At 41.0% G+C, this 20,177-nt stretch overlaps 2 protein-coding genes across 4 annotated transcripts; one reads left to right on the plus strand and one right to left on the minus strand.

Moving 5' to 3' along the window:
• The first annotated feature begins 376 nt into the window (after window positions 1-376).
• LOC139558582 (interferon-induced protein 44-like) lies at window positions 377-7,312 on the plus strand. Of its 2 annotated transcripts, none has more exons than XM_071373801.1 (8): window positions 377-937; window positions 1,860-2,373; window positions 3,177-3,228; window positions 3,411-3,606; window positions 4,811-4,963; window positions 5,075-5,246; window positions 5,680-5,780; window positions 5,941-7,312. In XM_071373801.1, exons 2-8 carry the CDS (start codon window positions 1,893-1,895, stop codon window positions 6,118-6,120), a joined length of 1,335 nt encoding a protein of 444 aa, XP_071229902.1. In that variant the 5' UTR covers window positions 377-937; window positions 1,860-1,892; the 3' UTR covers window positions 6,121-7,312. The 2 variants fall into 2 exon arrangements, with proteins under 2 accessions (XP_071229902.1, XP_071229903.1); XM_071373802.1 differs by lacking the exon at window positions 377-937 and adding an exon at window positions 1,445-1,550.
• Window positions 7,313-14,245: 6,933 nt separating this feature from the next.
• On the minus strand, window positions 14,246-17,877 carry LOC139558581 (frizzled-1). Of its 2 annotated transcripts, none has more exons than XM_071373799.1 (2): window positions 17,776-17,877; window positions 14,246-16,621 (listed from the first exon to the last, which is right to left on the minus strand). In XM_071373799.1, exon 2 carries the CDS (start codon window positions 16,618-16,620, stop codon window positions 15,937-15,939), a length of 684 nt encoding a protein of 227 aa, XP_071229900.1. In that variant the 5' UTR covers window position 16,621; window positions 17,776-17,877; the 3' UTR covers window positions 14,246-15,936. The 2 variants fall into 2 exon arrangements, with proteins under 2 accessions (XP_071229900.1, XP_071229901.1); XM_071373800.1 differs by lacking the exon at window positions 17,776-17,877 and adding an exon at window positions 17,145-17,265.
• Between the last annotated feature and the right edge of the window lie 2,300 nt (window positions 17,878-20,177).

Consider the following 20,177-nt stretch of genomic DNA (forward strand, 5'->3'; position numbering starts at 1 on the left):
GTGTTCGTTTTCATCTTCAAATAAAATATGTATTTATATCACGCTGCGCCTTGGTCCTCTCTTTCACTGAAAGACGATCGTGACAAGAATCAACATGTTGAATTGTGTAAATGGTTGCGTCAATCAAATCTGGTATCAGGATAACATGTGATTCAGAGTCACCGAATATACTTTAAGTATTTTTATTTAACACAAGCGATAAATGGCAAATGCATTTTTCGTATATACTGGTTCACTGTATCACCACGCAGGGTAAAGCAGAGAACTGACTGAAATAGTACAGACATCTTCTTTTATACTGTGACAGAGGTAGTTCCAACTTTAGAGTTGGCCTGTCACAGTAGAGGCTTAGCGTGGTTTAAACTTGTTAGCCTATCGGTGGTGCCCAGGCTGGTCCCAGCCTCACAGCACACAGGATCCAGATATCCGGAAGTGTTTGTTGTGAAGATTGAGCTGAGTTGTCGGTGGCTACACATTCCTCAGTTCCTGTTTTCTGGTTATTCAGCAAAACATGCAGTCACGCTATGTTTTGTGATTAACATGTCCTATTTCTATAAGGCATATATTTTTGTTAATAAGAGAACAAAACCATCCTTCACAATTGGAAAAGGCCACCACTCAAGGTGGTCCCTGAACACACTGCTGGGACAGCAGGCGCTGCTTGGCTACTAGCAGTTTTTCAGGGTGTTTTAGCTTTAGAAGTTAAACTTGTGAAAGTGAAACGTAAGACTCCAGAGGACTCCCAATCGTGTGCAACTGCAGCCCGCAATTCGGGGCGTTTATGCATGTGGGGAATCCTGCACCGTTTCTTCCTCTTTTGGAAAGTCCCTGAAATGTAGACAGCCTCCTTTTCATAAGACAAGGATAGATTGTTTCATTTTTACTCTGGTTGTTTTCCTAAACGGAGAGACATACCGTCCATCTGGATAATTTGCAGGTAAGTTGGTCAAGGACCTGACTCCCTTCTGTGTGTTAATTTCGCAGTGTGCTGTTAAACATATAGTTAGCTGACATTGAAAGAACAATCCTTGATTCGTTTTTCAGTCAAATGGTAGCCCGCCTTTGTTTTGCTATAAAGCTGAAGGACGGGGCTGAAGAATGTACATTCTTAGATAAAGCTATGGAGGGTAGACCATGAGATAAAAGTTATATTAAAATAGTGCTTTGAAACTATACATTGATATTGTTTGCAAACATTGAAACAACTTTATGGGTTATGATGGATTAAGACAGCTGTCCTGAGCTCATGAGGCATTTCTAAGTTATATGATTTTAGAATAAGTGGGTATGTTGAACTGTCCATTGAACAGCTTTAAATAATATAAAAATACACCTTTAACCATTTAGCAGCTTTGATTTAATTAGCAAGGCCACATGACAAGCTTGAAGTTGGTTCCAGCTTTTACTTTCGGGTCTATCTTTTACTTTCAAGTACAATCTGTTCTACTTTAATTTCCAGCTTGTACAATCTGGAACTGAAAGTAAAAGCTGGAACAAACCTCAAGCTTGCCATGAGGCCTTGCTAATTAAATAGGTGTACAGAGTGGAGGGTGAGTGACATTTTCCAACCTACTCAGGAGTATGATGGCTCCTAACCACACATAATGTGAAAAAATATATTTGTTTAACATTTTGAAACAATGTCACACCAACATCTTAAGTCTGGTTCTGCTGTCGCCTTTCCTGGCCATGTGGCTTGACCATACAGGAAAGCCTTTGCCCTGGTTGTATAACTAGGGCAGAGGCTGTCCTGTATGGTCAAGCCACATGGCCAGGAAAGGTATCAGCAGAACCAGACTTAGGATTTTGATGTTTTTCTTTTAACCTTGCACATTATTTATTTATGTCTTTCCTATCAGGAGTCTTTCCTACCAAACCTCCTGGGTGTCATCATGAGTGTGGTAACATCCAGTCTATCAGGTGTTCAGGAGAAGAAGCTGCTTTCTCTGTTCGGCCATGTCAGACTCAGTCTGCTCTACAAAGCCAGTGTCCAAAGCTACACGGCAGCTGCCTTTCACGCACGCTGCAACAGCCAGGGACCCACTGTAGTCGCTGCCTACAACAAGGCTGGCTTCCTGTTCGGAGCCTACACCAGCAAAGACTACACTCAGAATGGACAGCCTATTAATGACGACAAAGCCTTCCTCTACAGCATCAATGACGAAAGAAAAAATCCACTGCGTGTGTCTAGTGCCAATGGCCAGTATGGTTTCACAGATGAAAACACTGGCCCGAATTTTGGTGCCTTGGTTTTTCTGTTCAATGACACAGCTACAGTCCAATATAACGCAGGGAACAGCTACAACTTTGATGCAGCACATATGCATGGTGACGACCTGCAGCTGACTGAATGTGAGGTGTACAGAGTGGAGGGTGAGAGACATTTACATACCTACTTAGGAGTATGGCGGCTCCTAACCGCAGAAGATATTTCAGTGCACAATCTTGTTTTACATTTTGAAACAATGTCACACCTACATATCTACGGTTGTTGTAATAACAAACATTATATGTTTTAAAGGTGCTACACATTCTATTTTTATTTTTGCATTGTAATTTAAAAGAAAATCCATAATATAGTAATAGTGGAATTATAGTGCTTCACAGTATTACTTACCCACCAGTGTTGTGATTGGCTGTGATATTCTCCTATTGATTTCTCTCACCGGAGCGGCATCTGTTGTCAAAATGGGAAGGCTGTTCTGACTTTGTGACTGTATTATCTAGTGGAAACCGCTCTAACATTTCCTGGTTGCTAAAATTCTACACTGTTCGCTCCATTTCACTTTATGAGAGAAATCAAGCACTGAATAGTGTAGGGAATATTGTACCATCTAAATCACTGTGAAATATCTTTTTAATAACAACAAATATAGTTTTTACAGAAGTTTAAACCTGGTGGACCAAAACCGAAGGTTAAAGGCTCAAGCGCGAGTCTCCGCCATGTTACTGGAAATGGGATGCGGAGAAGGGGGAGATATGTTTTGAATGAAGCCTAGTGCTGTTGCAATTCACCTAGCACTAGACTGCATTCAAAACAAATCTCTTTGTGAAACACTATCATTCCACTATTACTGCAGATATAGTCTGGACATTTTCTGAAATTACTATGCCCAAAAAATGTAAATAATCCTACCTTTGTAAAAGATCATTCAAACTAATTTCTCCCCATTCAGACTTGGGAGGTTGTTTGACAAAGCCTTGGAGAAACATGCAGTGGACCTCTGAGTATGTAATGCTGACTTTAAGCATAACTGTAAACACACACACACACACACACACACACACACACACACACACACACACACACACACACACACACACACACACACACACACACACACACACACACACACACACACACACATTACATTGTGCTTAACTATCCCTGCACCTTTCCGACTTTCCAGGAGGAAACGGCAGTTGAAGGAGAAAATCAAGAACTATAAGCCTGATGTCAAGTCAGTGAGTCAGGCCCGGGTTCTCCTCGTGGGTCCTGTTGGGGCTGGCAAGTCCAGCTTCTTCAACTCTGTCAACTCTATCTTCAGAGGAAACATGACCAGTCAGGCCATCTGTGGCAGCGCAGGCACAAGCCTGACCACCCAGGTAAAATGTGTGTGTGTGTGTGTGTGTGCATGGGTGGGTGGGTGCTTTCTTATGTCAGTTTGACCAGATACCACATCTAATGTGTGTGTTGATTGTGTATTTGTGTGTTGATTTTGTATGTGTGTGTTGGTCCCGTGCCATTGGCGTGTATTAATGGATGCCAAGGGAAGCCAGGCTTCCCCAAAAAATTGACCAAGGAAAAAAATACAAAAATACTGTATCTTTCATCTCTCTGTGTTTAAAACATTTCCTTCACTTCGCAAGAGGCCGAATGTTTTTCACCAGAGAAAGCATCAGAGCTAGCTAAAATTGTCCCTTTCCTATATTAGCCAGGGGTGAATATAGGGATTTGGACTTGTGGTTTTACATCATTCTCTGTACTGGCCAATGATTATAACGGTGATTCTAATCCAACCATAAATTCAGACATTGTGTCCCTGGCCTGAGAGGATGGAAGTTCAATATGTACCTAAATGTAGTAGTAGGCTAATGATGTTAACTAGCTGGCCTGGCACATCGTTGCCCATGAAAGGAAGTTAGGCTAGGTAGCAAGCATTTTAGCCAGGTAGCCTAGTACAACAAAAAACAAAGTGTGTACTGTATGATAGAGTCATAGACCGTTTAGGTAACATGAAAAAGGAGGATGGTATTGGCGTTTCTACAAGTAGGGTAAGTCAAATCACTAGGCTACGATGGACATCCACATCATATTTAGCTTATGTTGATTGGACTAAATCATTTTTTGTTATCTTTTAGTTGTCACTGTGTTAGACTAAACATAGGTGATTAGATTGTTAAAATGTTGAAGTTAAAATGGTGCTGGAATAGTGGAGGCAGCGCCTGTTTTCTTTGCGACTTGCAGTAACTCTGTTGTTCTAAATCAATAGTTGTTTAGTACTCCAAAAATGTCAGAAATGTTAACTTGATTGACCATGCAATATGTTTTGAGGACTGCTCCGGTTTTGTGATGAAACGAAGGTGTGGTTGAATTTATTCAGCCACTGTGTCTTCTTATTGTCTCGGCCTTAGGTCTATATATCACGGTGTCAAGGCGTATGAACTAACAGGTTATAGAACAAACAGCCTAATTATCACAACACATAGGTTGTAATATGGCTTTTTTTTCCCTGGCTTGGCTTCCCCAGGGATTTTACCCACGTGCCACTATTGCCAACCACCCACGTATGGTCTTATCTTTCCCTAGTTCCGTACTTTCACCATCAAGTCGGGGAAGAGTGGTGAGCCTATACCCCTGATCCTGTGTGACACTATGGGACTGGAGGAGGCGTCAGGAGCTGGCTTGGACATGGAGGACATAGTCAACATTTACAAAGGCCATGTTCAGGACCGTTACCAGGTATGCAGACTTGTCTGGAGGCACAACGCAAACTAGCAGTAGGAGGAGAGAATAAACCATTGATCAAATCTAACAAACAAAACAAAAAAAATCCATGTTTGTCATTTATAGTTTAATCCCATGACGCCCTTGAGTGAAGATGTACCTGGGTATCGTAAACATGTCAGTCTGAAGGATCAGATCCACTGTGTAGTGTACGTGGTGGACGCCTGCAGAGTCTCTCTGATGTCTGCCAAAATTGTGGAGAAGTTTGCCACCATTCGCAAGAAGACCAATCAGATAGGTGAGCGAATGGTGGACGATATGTTTGGAAAAGGGACGAGTCAGTGTCAAATCAATGAACCTTCTTATAATTGACATATTTGTACATACTGTTATATTGTATATACTTATAAAGTGTGTCATAGAGCATTATGAAACTGTACGATAAAACAAAAAGGCACAAGAGGATGTGGATATCATTTGCATGAATGTTGTATATTGTGATAAGGGGCATTGTGTGATTTATAGCTTTTTTTCTAGTTTCATAATGCTCTATGAATATGAGGTGCTTTCAACTCCTGTTTCTAAAGAAATATGGAACACCTTATGAAGAAACACTTCATAAGAAGGTGTTCCAAGTGTGTATCCTATTTCAATGGGTAACTCTGTATGGAATACTCTCATATTTAAACATCCTGACATATTCATTTTCTTGTTCTGCATGTTTGTCCTAGGTATTCCCCAACTGGTGTTAATGACCAAAGTGGACGAGGCCTGCCCCCTAGTGTCAGAAGAGCTGCAGAATGTTTATACGAGCCATTACATACAAAGGAAGGTGAGCCGTTTGGCAATGACAATTAAATAAAATGAGTCAATCTTAAATCCTACCCTCCTTAATGTCTCTTACGTCTTGAGCAGATGGTTATTTATGTATACAAAAGTAAGTGGTTAACCACACTGGATTTGGTGTGTGTGTGTGTGTGTCCGTCTTTCAGATCCAGGAGTTGAGTGCATCCCTGGGCATTCCTGTGTCCGGTATTCTGCCAGTGAAAAACTACAGCCAGGAGCTGGAGCTGAATCAGAACACTGATATCCTGCTACTCAGTGCTCTGGATCAGATGTTGAACTATGCTGACAGCTTCTTCGAAAACCAGCCTGAACAGGAAGAGCTCTAACCCTCTTCACAGTCCCACTGTCAAGTGTCAATACTCTGAAGACAAAAATGTTTTTTTTGCAATCCCATATTATTTTGTAACTGTGCAAGATATCCATATTTATTTTGGTACATGTTATCATGCAAGTGGACATTAACATTATTTTTTGTGGATATTATAACACGTTGCTCATTCTTACTGCTATTTTAACTTAGACAATTTTTTTTGTGACCTTTTCACGTGACATGAAAAACACCTGGCCCTAATGTTCCTTTAACATCTTAATTCAGTTTGTGATAGAGCTTTGATGTGACAGTGCAAAGCAAATTCAAAGTCGCATTTGCCTTCTTTCAAGCAGTAGTAACGTACCTAAACAATGCATGCATTTACCAATGCAAACGGACTGTTCCCCAATTGAGTAAAGGGTTAAAGGGAACGGGGTGGGGCCTAGTGAATAATCTTCTGACAAAGCAACTCTACCTGTGTACTTTTCGAAGCGTTTGTATGCAAGTGCCCCAGAGCACAGTAAAGTTGCATCACTGTAATTTGAAAGCATTGTTTATGTAGAGAGTTTTACCGTAATATCGTATGTTATTAATTCTATTCTTGGTAACGCTTTAGGCTTGGGTGATGACACAGTGCACTGCATATTGTTGGTTGATTGACAAATTGAGTTGTTGTCCAGAGGACGAAATATTGCCTTTCTATGGCTCCTGTCACCATATTCACTGAACTAGGATAAGACGCAACATGACCAATTCATAGTGCCACAGTGTGTGCATTCAAAAACAATAAACATAAACAGTGAGACAAAGAGAGGTGCGTTTTGAAGCCACCTGGTGGCATTGCGAAAAGGGCCGTGGTTACTATACTGCAATAGTTTGGAGTCCTTGGAGTTACTACTGTAAATTGGAAAGTAAACAAAAACACTGTACTGAAAGGACTTATTTGACAGGTGTTGTCAAGTTGGTGTCTCCGCATTGTATGTAATTATGATATTTCACACATTCTAAAACCACAAATCATCTCTCACAGATGCATGTGCAAATATGTACACACACACAGGTAGTTTCACGTTTGTGGTCATTTGTTTTATATATAATGTTTCCTATATTGTTCAATACATTGATCCAATCTCATTTCCTGCTGTGCATTATTGAGATGTTACATGCTGTACGAATAATAAAGATGAGCTTGTTCAAATGAGAACAAATTACATTTGATGCTAATTTTGGACAGACTGATCTTACTAAGAATGCAATATTAGTACATTTCATGCATTTGGAAATAAGCATATATTTCCAATGTCTTTGAAATTCCAGACAAGAATGCAACATTATATGCCAGTGGTTCTTTTATGCACCAAATCCCACATACCAGCAGACTTTAGAAATGATAAGGATTCATGCATGAGGAGGCAGACACAGACCCTCCTTTATCTTGTGACCAAAGCTGGTTGGTACATTGAACCTATTGACTGCCACTCTGAAGGTTAAGTGAAAGGTAAACCAAACACTACCACTGCGTTTAAGCAAAGCGGACATAACTCACCGGCTATTAGATGACAGAGGGTCTGGTATCATGCAGTTACCTGCCTGTGAAAAACCCATTTGTCTCAAAGCCATTTATCACAAAGCAGTTGACCTTTTCTAGACCAGAAATGGGTCATATAGGAGCGGCCATCTTTGAATGGGCATTTGTTGATTTACCTTGAAGATCTGGAATACAATGTTATTTGTAGAGATACATTAACATCTGTTGTTCTCTTTTGTGGATATAACACTTTACGTATGCCCACGTACACATGCACACACTTCCACAACAGCATTCCCACCAAAGTGAACTGTAAATGTATTTTAGGAAATGTCAACATCTGTTAGCTTACAGAAACTATCCAACTTCTCATGCCTCATACCATCACCCACTGGGCATTAACTGTGTTAATGAGAGTTCATTACCTTTTGTTGTCTAATAAACACTTTTGAAGTGACTTAAAGGCAAACCATCTGGCACCATGGCAGTCGAGCTATAGATTGCAATCCACGTTCACTGATTGGAATTATGAGAGGCTCTCTTTGGACCACTCTTTGTATCTAATCCTAACTGTGCAGGTCTTTTGCATACATCATACATTTATATCAGTAGGATATGTTTGTTACTTGAACGTATCTCATATGGGTCTCAAGTGAGCAATAGGCCCATATGAGCTGGAGTACTTACAGAATCTTCTGTAATTTTGGTAATTAACAGAAAATCTATGGCAATCTATGGTTACTTTGGTAATTTATACTTTAATAATGTTGAAAGGATATATTCACATATAGTATTTATTTTTTATATCATTATCCATGAGTTTCTAGTCGATAGACCATGTGGTTCCAGAGAAAATAGCCCAATTAATGAAAACGCATGTAATATCAACAATGACATAATTTTCAATTTCAACTAATGACTTTCTCCACATTTGCCACCAGTTTGACTCCAAAACACTGAAAACAAATACATATTCCCTCATATTTAACACCAATGGTATCCACTAAGTTGATGGTTTATATTTAGGATAATGTTTAACAGCTTTGTCATTCTAATTTTCTAATTTTAAATAATCTTATTGAATTATTTCAGATATTTCATGTGATAAGGCCACACAAAGAGTTAGCAAAATTCTGGTAGTTTACTCGTAAACTTTGAAAGTTTCCAGTTGTATACCCTCCCTTTGCAAACTTAACTTCATTAAAGTTGCCCCCAAAACAGCATAAACTCCTAGTGTGTTACATCCAGTTTTTGTGCAGATTCCAGGCACACATATTTTTTGCCCATTTCAAAAATACTTTCTCATAATGACTCATGACATAGCATTCCTGTGTACAGCCAAACATGTATTACCCTCGAAAAAGTAATTAGACCTTGTAATTTCATCAATTCAAATGTTAACAGACAAAGCTGGAGTTGACAGACAAAGGAGACATGGGAATTTATCATAGCCAAAGTTCTAAATCCCAATTTTGGTCCAAGACAACAGTGTGTAGCTGTCTAGTCTAGAGGCGTTCTAGAGAAAGAGAGAGAATGCCTCAGGTATGACGCTGAAGAAGGCCATGGCTCATTGGAGTTAAAAGGAAAAAAAGGAGATTGTTGGGTATTCATGTTCAACAAATGATTCAAAGTTATCATTCGCGGTGCCGTTTATCTCATTTTCCCTATGCTATCAAAACCGATAACTGAATTTGACAGAAGAAAGTACAAAACAGTTTATGCAAAAATGCACATAATTATATTAAGTCACATGTCATAAGGCGACATCAACTGGGATGATTAATGCCATGTGGTATGTTACAAACAAAACAAACATAGAGAGAGCTGATTGGTGTTACAGTGTTACATGTATGGTGGCAGGGAAAATACCGGGTTTGAGGTTAAACTATAGAGTTAGGGCCCACCATGGAAACACAAACACCCCTAACACGCTCCACTAATTCATCAATAGCACAGTAGTAAGTGAACACACACACAGACAATGAAATCCATAAGCTACAGGACTGTAACAACCTTAGCCTACTCACAGCATGTTATGTAAAATGTATGTTTTGCTCTGATGTCAAAAAAAGGTCACATCTGATCAGGAACTATCTGTTTCCTGGTTCTCCTCAGGTCATTGTTACAATAACAGTTGTGGCTAATATGCAGAGGCGTGGTGTGTAGTGGTAGGCCTATAGCAGGGGTGTCAAATTCATTCCATGGAGGGCCTAGTGTCTGCAGGTTTTTGTTTTTTCCTTTCAATTAAGTCCTAGACAACCAGGTACGGGAAGGTCCTTACAAATTAGGGACCTTCATTCGTAAATCAAGTACAAGGGAGGAGCGAAAACTCGCACACACTCGGCCCTCCATGGAATTAGTTTAACACCTGTGGCATATATGAAGCAACCTTTAACATTTCTAAGTATGAACATGTACGTGGAACTCTGGGATCAAGCCTAATTTTTACACAATTCCCCTCCCCCAACACGTTAAAACAATTATAATCTATATGAAACATAAACTATGATATATTAACTTGTTCAGAACACAAGGGCCGCACCAAAGAGTTAACAAAAATGCTTTCAACTTTCAGAGTTTCTGACGAAGGCTCTGACAAAGGCCTTGCGGCCGATACGTAAAGCTTAATAAAGAGCAGTGATACTAGCAAGAGCAGTGTGTGGGTTTCTTCTTTATTCTAATGTTATTCAATTGTTACCATGCACTTGCAACAAAGATAGCGCAGATGTGCGAGTGCCTTTTGAATTTTGTACCTTCAGAGTTTCCTAACATGCAATAAACAAAACCTGAATACACATTTCATGGCTCTGCATTGATTTGTTTCTCTGAAGAAAGCTAACTATTTCTTCAAACAATTTCCTATTTCTTCTCTTAGTTTAGTCAATGCTGTTCAATGGGGTAGTTTTAAATAGAGACAAGATATTCAAGTTACATAAAAGTGCAATAATACTAATTTAGATCAATTGTAACAGATATCCTTTGGGTTATATTTGCGTGGAACAAATAATCTAAAAGGGAGAAAAAAGAGTGAAGAGAGATAGGAGCGAGAGAAGATAGAAAAATAGAGAGATGAGAGAGCATGCTAGTACCTCAGACAGACTGAACAAACACATGACTGACTCCAGTCGTTACTTGTTTCCTGCCTCAGGGCGTTGGACTGCCCCTGCCTGTAAAACACTCAGCCTGACCATCTTATCTCATCTTAACCCATCAGCTTTTCCCCTCCCCTTTACAGAAAGATATTAGGTACTAGGAAATACAGTAGTTTCCTTTTCTCAGCTTCTGTCTCCACTGATAGACCACTTACAGACTATCTATGACTGTTTTTGGGGCGTTATAATCCTAATGTTACATCAACCAAATCAGAACTGTCAGTTAATGTCCTGGGAATGTTATTGGTGTGCTGGGTATAGGGTTGTGCATCGGATATACAATGCATTAAAACAACAAAACGTAAAAGGCGCCCGGGTCTCCATGACCAACCCTTTAGATGTTGCGTTTTTATGTTTGCTCAGTGTAATAGCATCTATAGGGGTGGAAGTAGCGCATTAACTCTTTTTAATCAAGTTTCCCCCCCCACAAAGACTGAGTTTAGTCTGCTGAGGAGGCCTTGGTCACTTGGTCCACTGCCATTTGGCTCAATTCCCCTCAGCTTCCAACCAGAAGCAAATAGTTGGCCCACTTTTTTGTCTATGAATTCCAGGGAATAGGAAGTTGGGTAGCCTGCATCTGTAAGCAGTGGCTCAGGGACTCGGGAGAACACTAATGAGGGCTGGTGCTCGTTTGGGGGAAGCATTTGGAGGCTGAACCTACCCACCGCCTCACATCAACATTCAAAATGTTGAATTTCTTAAAAAAATAGATGAGTTGTAGGTCTCCCTTGTCAATGCTTGGGGAGAATGATGGGGCTAAACTTTTCAAGAAAGACCATCATATAAACCAAACACAATCAATTCTATGTAGTTATGCGGTGTACTGTGTGGTGATTGACCACTGTTTCATTCAGTGTGTGTCGTGTGCCATCGGTTCCTATCTCTGCTTGATTTATCATTGTTTCCAAACCAACAACATCTTTTCTGGAAACAGATGTTTGGCAGTGCCGCGTGTTCCATGCAATTTCACGTATCTGGCTTCTTTTCATAGCCTTCCAGTGACTCACTTGTCCTTGGCGGCCTTGCCAACATGGCTGTCCGACTGACTGACTCCATTTCAGAGTGCTATCAGGAAATAATATGTTCATCATGGATGTGATAGCACAAGTGTGCTTTGTGTGAGAACATTAATGCCACAATCATTCATTCATTTTTCAGCAAAACTGCAGCCACTTTTTTGCCATAAAGCTGAGGGATGGAGAAATATAACCACAGCTGGTAACATCAGTGCCTTAAGCAGTATTTCTGCAGTACCAGACCCAATGGAATTTCAGGATGTAAGACAAGTAGGCTAGCCAGACAACTTTGAATTAACATTTGAGTTTCTAGGTCCTGAATAATAATGAATATAGAATAAAAATCGTGCTCTATTCAACTTCATCTTTGTGAGCTATGAAATATAGAGTAATGTCAGAGCTTTCTGTCTGATTTGCTAATATTAGCCGACTTACTCATTGATTCTACTATGTGAAAGAAATTAATGACTAAAGCCTACATTATTTGTAACACCATTAGCAAGTTCATTCTCTGACTAAAAAGTAGCAAAAGATTTTGAAAGTTAACATTTCTTAGAAATGTCTGCCATTGGAAGGTCAAAGTACTGATATACACTGAGTATACAAAACATTTAGAACACCTGCTCTTTCCATGACAGACTGATCAGGTGAATCCAGGTGAAAGCAATGATCCCATATTGATGTCACTTGTTAAATCCACTTCAAATCAGTGTAGATGAAGGGGAGGAGACAGGATTGTGTATGTGTGCCATTCAGAGGGTGAATGTGCAAGTCAAAAGATTTCAGTGCCTTTGAATGGGGTATGGTAGTAGGTTCCAGGCACACCGGTTTGTGTCAAGAACTGCAACACTGCTGGGTTTCTCTCTCAACAGTTTCCTGTGTGTATCAAGATTGGTCCACCACCCAAAGGACATCCAGCCAACTTGACACAACTGTGGAAAGCATTGTAGTCACATGGGCCAGCATCCCTGTGGAACACTTTCCACACCTTGTAGAGTCCATGCCCCGACAAATTGAGGCTGTTCTGAAATTGACACTAGACCCTAGTTAATGCTGGGAGTTTCATATCTATAAAATTTTAGGTCTAGCAGGCTGTCCCAACACATAATGACATGAAAACATCTAATAGTGTAAAAGGCCTCTTAGGTTGACACTACATGGTTGTATTTTATATCCATTTGAAGAGAAGTTCTTAATTTTCTTTGATAAGATTACAGACTTTCTCAGGGGACACCATTTCAATTTCACCCCAAGTTTGGGAACCACTGGTATAGGCACTATACTTTATTATCTTCTTTCAAAGTATACTTTTCTGCTCAGTCACACCAGGGTTGTGTTTATTAGAGAACACAATTGGAAAAATGATTTCATATTATGCATCGGAAAATGAAGTCTTGGTAGTGCTTCTCTTTCCCCCCCCCCCATTTGGTGTCTAACGTACACTGCCCAGTAGTAAATCAACTAGACTGTCAGCAGTTTCATATAGTGTCACAAAGCTCTTCATCTAAAAGCTTCAAGTTACCTTTGATGGCCTACATTTTTGACACAGTGTAACACTATCTACTGTACATAAAGACAACCAGGAGCTACAGGGAAGCAGAACGCACTATACTGCCCTATCAAGCAAAAAGGCAATAACTGATCATTTGGTCAAAAATGAGTTATTTAATGTATCAAATATAACTACATGCTTAATCACGTGGACAAGTATCCTGCCTCTATTGTATTGTGTTTTGGAGAAAATGGGGGTCATGTTAGCAATAACTGCATCAAGTTAATTTTTTATTTATTTATTTATTTATTTATTTTATTTTTTTTACCGTTATTTTACCAGGTAAGTTGACTGAGAACACGTTCTCATTTGCAGCAACGACCTGGGGAATAGTTACAGGGGAGAGGAGGGGGATGAATGAGCCAATTATAAACTGGGGATTATTAGGTGACCATGATGGTTTGAGGGCCAGATTGGGAATTTAGCCAGGACACCGGGGTTAACACCCCTACTCCTACGATAAGTGCCATGGGATCTTTAATGACCTCAGAGAGTCAGGACACCCGTTTAACGTCCCATCCGAAAGACGGCACCCTACACAGGGCAGTGTCCTCAATCACTGCCCTGGGGCATTGGGATATTTTTGTTTTAGACCAGAGGAAAGAGTGCCTCCTACTGGCCCTCCAACACCACTTCCAGCAGCATCTGGTCTCCCATCCAGGGACTGACCAGGACCGACCCTGCTTAGCTTCAGAAGCAAGCCAACAGTGGTATGCAGGGTGGTATGCTGTGAAACCAAGGTAAATAAAAGCAATTTTTCTCAATTCCACACTATGAGCAGTTACTGCCTTTTCATGGTAGGGCAGTATACACTTCCCAATTGGCAAGATTTTAGCTGAAACTGTTTCAATTCAAAACTTTCACCACAAAGAAAGATGAATTCCAAACCAGGATTATAGTGTATAAAAATGGAGGGAGCTTTTATTTTCATTTAAAATGGTATGCTAGGATTATCTGTTCAATATACACATTGGTAGAATGAAAAAGGTTGCTAGTAGAACGTTATATGCAATTTATAAACATTGGTCAGCATACAAACAAGATTGATCTACAAATGTAGCGCCATAAAAATGGCTCTGATTAAGAAAATGTAATACCTGGGTAAGAAAATATACTACAGCGCTAAAACAGAAAAATCAATATCAGCGTTGATGCCTTTGATTTAAAAAAAAAAGTGTAACTGGAGATGAAGAACCATTGAGAACAAGTGAACAACATGGTTGTGTTCATTAAGGCATGCAACAGAAAAGAAAACTCCATATATTCCCTCCCTGTGTCTGTTTTCTACTGTTTGGTACCTAATGAACACGACCCTCTGTGCGTTAGGGAAGCAAGAGCTCAATGAATTACCTTTGACAAAGGATCTATAAAATTACCCTTGTCAAAACACCATCCATTACAGAGCTGTGACTTACGAGCTTTGCATAATAAAATAACGAATATGACATATGCGCAACCTGCACGCATGCATGAATGTGACCGATTTCTATGGAGGAGGACTCATTAAAGTTGAGAATGTTTTATTCAAGGATGAGGTATTAGTACATATTAGTACATTTTCACCCATTTAAGCAGAATAATGTGCTTGAAGTCACCAGAGAACAATCCCTTGGTGACTAGAAAGAGGTTGATCAACAGCTGTTGGATAATTGTGTAGACAGCTGGCTTATTGGACTTCAAACACAATTACGCCACCCATACACTCTTCATTAAAACAAAGGCACTGGACTGAGCATTCCATTATTGTCAAAGTCAATTCCAGTTGTATAGCTTGTGGGTAGAGAAAGTAATCATTTTGGAGCTATCCCCATAAGTAAAAGGCTTTTGAATGAGTGCTAAATTCAAAATAGTTCAATAGCGACAGGCCTTTTTTGTTAACACATTGGGATATAGATCTCAACCCCTAATCCAATATTTCTTTGGAGCAGTCTGCATTCACTGTAATGGTAAAATTTCCCCAAAACACACATGGGGAAAGACAAATGAATGCTCAAACATCCCCTGAAAACACATGGTAAAACAAAGATGTCAATAGAAACGAGAATAAACTATAAAGTGGCCAATTTCCAGGTTTGAAATAGTGGACAGATTACGGACTGATTTTGAACAAGGTCATTATGACCCATAAAATACAGCAAAAGTCCAACAGAACCTTGTTGACTTCTTCTCAAATATAGGGAAGATCTCAATTGCATAGGGGAGGGACCTCTGGCTTTCTCATCCAATGGGTTTCGAGAAGGAGATGAGAGAACGCAAGGACTATGCAATTGAGATATTCCCATAGTTCACATGAAACGCTACTAAAGGGATGACATGAAAAAGTTCAATGGAGCACCAATAGAATGAATGAAAATGTTCATACAGTCCAATTCTCCTCATTGAACTAGATAAGAGCTTTTCTTCCTTTTAGATCAAAGTGTGATTGATGAGAATCAAATGTGTGGTCTATTTTAAATACAAATATACATACAAAAATATCCAGAAAAGTGTATTTACATTTTTTTCGTTTGAGTGTGTCCCAGTAGCCTTTTCTTCAATTCATGTATCTGTGATATGTTCAGGGGATAACAAACAGTATAAGGTCTCACACTGTCGTCTCACCCTGTTTATTGCTCGCCAGTCTCGTATAAAATCTCCTCCACGAATTCAGCGTCTTACTCGACCAAATCCAAAAGCCAGAGGTGATACCCACGATCAACGTCATCAGGTACTTGATCATGAAGACGGTAAAGTCTGGCGACATCTGCGGGTGATGGTGCCCGGGGCAGGGCACGGCGTAGTTTTTACACGTCCGACTCACCCAACTCTTCTCCCACTGTTCCCTGAATGCCTGCTCATAGAAGTAGCATGCGATGACAATGGTGGCGGGCACCGTGTAGAGCACGCTGAAGATGCCGATGCGCACCATGAGCTTCTCCAGTTTCTCCGTCTTGGTGCCGTCGTGCTTCATGATGGTTCGGATGCGGAAGAGCGACACGAAGCCTGCCAGAAGGAACGAGGTGCCCAGGGAGAGGTAGATGAAGAGCGGCGCCAGAACGAAGCCTCGGAGAGCGTCCACGCTGTTAATGCCCACGTAGCACACGCCGCTCAGAACGTCGCCGTCCACCTGCCCCACCGCCAAGATGGTGATGGTCTTGATGGCAGGTACCGCCCATGCCGCCAGGTGGAAGTACTGCGAGTTGGCTTCGATGGCCTCGTGACCCCACTTCATCCCGGCTGACAAGAACCACGTCAAGGCTAGGATGACCCACCAAATGGAGCTGGCCATGCTGAAAAAGTAAAGTATCATGAACAAAATGGTGCAACCCTCCTTTTTGGTGCCTTGGACGACCGTTTTGACGTCGCTGTCAAAGCGGTCGTTGCATACCACCTTGTCCCCCAACAAGAAGCCAGCGATGTAGGCTATTGACACCATAGTGTAGCAGCCTGATAGGAAAATGATGGGTCGCTCTGGGTAGCTGAACCTCTGCATGTCAACCAAGTAGGTCAACACCGTGAACAGAGTGGACGCGCAGCATAACACAGACCATATGCCAATCCATATCTTGGCGAATTTCAACTCATCCTCATCGAAGTACATCATGCCATGGGGTTTTGAGGGCTCACAAGGTGCACCACAATACTCCTCCCCAAGAAAACGGTAGTTCAAATAGGGGGGTACTTTCAATGCAACTGGGCATCTAAACTGTCCCTTTACAGTCCTATGCTGCCCATAAGGTGATTCTGTTACATCCGATGTAGGATTAATAGGAGCGCTTCTATCAGACACGTTTTGCCCGACGCACAACTCACCCGCTCCGTGAACAGGGAAAGATTCACAGGCGAGGCTGTCAGGCCATTGGAAGCCGAATTTATTCATCAGAGCCTCGCAGCCCTGCCTCGCTCTCTCGCAGAGCGAGCGGCACGGAGGCAGTGCTTGTTCCAGCACCGTACAAACGGGAGCATACATGGAACAGAGGAAAAACTTCAGGTCAGGAGAGCATTGAACTTTCACAAGCGGATAAAACTGGTGCACTTCAAGCCCCGCGTCCTCTTGGTTGGTGTGCCCTAATAAATTTGGCATGATAGTCTCGTTATACGCAATATCCGTACAGAGAGGAATGGAAATAGGTTGGCAAAAGCCATGTTCAGGAACAGACATTCCACGCTCACCATACTGACCATCTGTTTGCGGTAAAAGTGCAAAAATAATCAGAACCAGCAAATGGGAAAACATCCTACAAACTTTGTCGTTCCCCATTCCAAATAAATTCCAACACGCCACTTTCCAACCGCGAGTAAACACGCAGACTCGAGACGACTGGATTATTTTCCAGGATAAAACAAAAGCATACACGACTGTACTGTTCCTATGACAGGCGACATACGTTACTTTATATGTTTGCCGAGGTGGTGGCTTCCAAAATTTAGCTCGGCTACTCACAAGAGATTTTCAATCCGTCTGTTATCAGTGTGTAGCCATTATCTGTCTCCAACTGTCTGTGTGACTGTTCGGTTTCTAGTCTCCCAATATTCACGGAGGGAGGAGCCTTGAAACAGATGATAGGTTACTTTTTAGGGATCATCTCAATCTTCCAATATGGTTAATATTTGGTCCCCAAAATTAGATATAGATTTTTTGTCTATTCTATTTTTTATCCTACTAAACCATGAATTTTAAAACATCATGCAATCTTCCTATTTTTGACTCAAAGTGGCTACATGTGTAATAAAAACGGTATCCAATTTGTATATGTTGCAGTAGAGGTGCTTGGTAAAAATCACCGGGGAACCTGTTCGTTTATATGCCTTGACACTGTGATATATATGCCTAAAGCCAAGACAATAAGAAGACACAGCGGCAGAATAAATTAAACCACACCTTTGTTTCATCACAAAACTGGAGAGCAGCAACCACAAAACATATTGCATATAACAAACAGTTACATGACTTACAGCATGTTTCCGACATTTTCAGACTACTAAACAACTAGAACCATGGAGAGTTATCACAATTCACAAAGAAAACAGCCACTGCCTCCACTATTCCAGCATCATTTCAAAATCATCTAATCACCTATGCTTAGTCTAATACAGTGACAAAAGATACCAACAATTATTTAGTCCAATCAAAGTAAGCTAAATATGATGCAGCTGTCAATGGTACTGATTTATGAGTGTGTGTGTGTGTGTGTGTGTGTGTCTGTGTGTTCATGCAAGTAGAAAAAACATTTTGACTCACCCTACTTGTAGAGAGGCGCCAATGCCATCCTTCTCTTTCATGTTGCCTAAATGGTCTACCACTCTGTCATACACGCTTTTAGTATTTGCTGTCCTAGGCAACCTGGCTAAAATGCTTGCTCGCTAGCCTAACTTCCTTTCACGGGCAACAATGCGCCAGGCCAGATAGTTAACATTTGCCTAACGTTACTACATCTAGCTACATGTTGAACTTCCATCCTCTGAGGCCAGGGCCACAATGTATACATGTATGGTTGGATCAGAATCGCCAGTCCAAATCCTTATCTCCATCCATGACTAATTTAGGACAGGACAACGACACAAGAAGATGCAACAATTCAAGTTTTCTGTCAATTACGTTTTGATTCTAATGTGATCTGATTGGTGTGACGGCAAATCCAAACTGGCTTCCCTTGACACTTTTTTTTGGTGTGCCAGGACCATTCACAGCTGAGCTCTCTCAGTTTAGCTCAATGCTGATTGGCTATTATTTTATATATATTTTGTCAATTGAGGCCAAATGCTCGCTGGCTTCCCTTGCATTCAATGCTACTGGCGGCAACAATGTAATACTCTTTTTGACCAGACAGCATAGATGGGCTACACATACAGACAGAGGGCACTGTTTCATTCGCTTGGATGATTTCTCCGGTGAGATACATTCAGCCTCTGCGGAACTGGAAGACATTTATGAAACACAGAGAGAGGAAAGATACTTTTTTTTTTTCCCTTGATAATTTTTTGGGGAAGCCTGACTTCCCTTGGCATCCATGTATACACGCCACTGATATGCTGTTAGTATTATTTCCTTACAAACATTACTGACTTGGTATGTGTTTTCATCACATTTTCGAGAGAAAACTTGCTTAATCTCATACATTTTGACTGATATAGTTTCCATTAAAAGACAGACAAAAAATCACACCGATTTTGACATTGCAAATGATTTGGGCCGACCAATGCATTTATAGTAGCCACACATACGTTATAATTTCATAATCACCTTGGAATCAAATAACTTCCCTAATCATCTTAATTGTCTCTATTAGGCAAACCACTAATATAAACCTTATCTACTCTACCACCACCATGCCATCATATCATATCATATGGGTATTGAAAGTTGCACCCTCCCTCTTCCTTGGAGGCTGGGAGAGAAGGCTGCTGTGGTCCACGCCAGAGGCCCAGCTCTTACTCACGCAGCTGGGCCTGTAGGGGTCTGCTGTCCCTGGTCGGATTAACGTCTGATGGAGAGGAGGTGTGAAATTTAAGCCGATTGTGGAGTGACAGACTCACAGCTGGCCTCAGTGACCCTGCAGGCTGCTGTGGCCTTGGGGGGTGGGGGGTGGGGGGGGGTATAGCTATGCCAGTCAGGCAGAGGAGGAGGATACAGAGGCAACCACAAAAGCGACATATTGCAGCACATATCCCTATATACACACACACACACACACACACACACACACACACACACACACACACACACACACACACACACACACACACACACACACACACACACACACACACACACACACACACACACACACACACACCCACACACCAAGAGCCCACTAATGAATATTAGCAAAAACCCTATCCTTC

This window comes from Salvelinus alpinus, chromosome 29 (assembly GCF_045679555.1).
Source record: "Salvelinus alpinus chromosome 29, SLU_Salpinus.1, whole genome shotgun sequence".
NCBI classification, from domain to species: Eukaryota; Metazoa; Chordata; class Actinopteri; order Salmoniformes; family Salmonidae; genus Salvelinus; species Salvelinus alpinus.

What these genes read in the sequence shown, in the direction of transcription:
- LOC139558582 (XM_071373801.1), top strand. Translation starts at nt 1,893, where the DNA reads ATGAGTGTGGTAACATCCAGTCTATCAGGTGTTCAGGAGAAGAAGCTG. An exon ending in GCACAAGCCTGACCACCCAG is followed by an intron (nt 3,607 to 4,810) that starts GTAAAATGTGTG and finishes ATCTTTCCCTAG; the next exon opens with TTCCGTACTTTCACCATCAA. An exon ending in GCCATTACATACAAAGGAAG is followed by an intron (nt 5,781 to 5,940) that starts GTGAGCCGTTTG and finishes TCCGTCTTTCAG; the next exon opens with ATCCAGGAGTTGAGTGCATC.
- LOC139558581 (XM_071373799.1), bottom strand. Translation starts at nt 16,620, where the DNA reads ATGGCCAGCTCCATTTGGTGGGTCATCCTAGCCTTGACGTGGTTCTTG.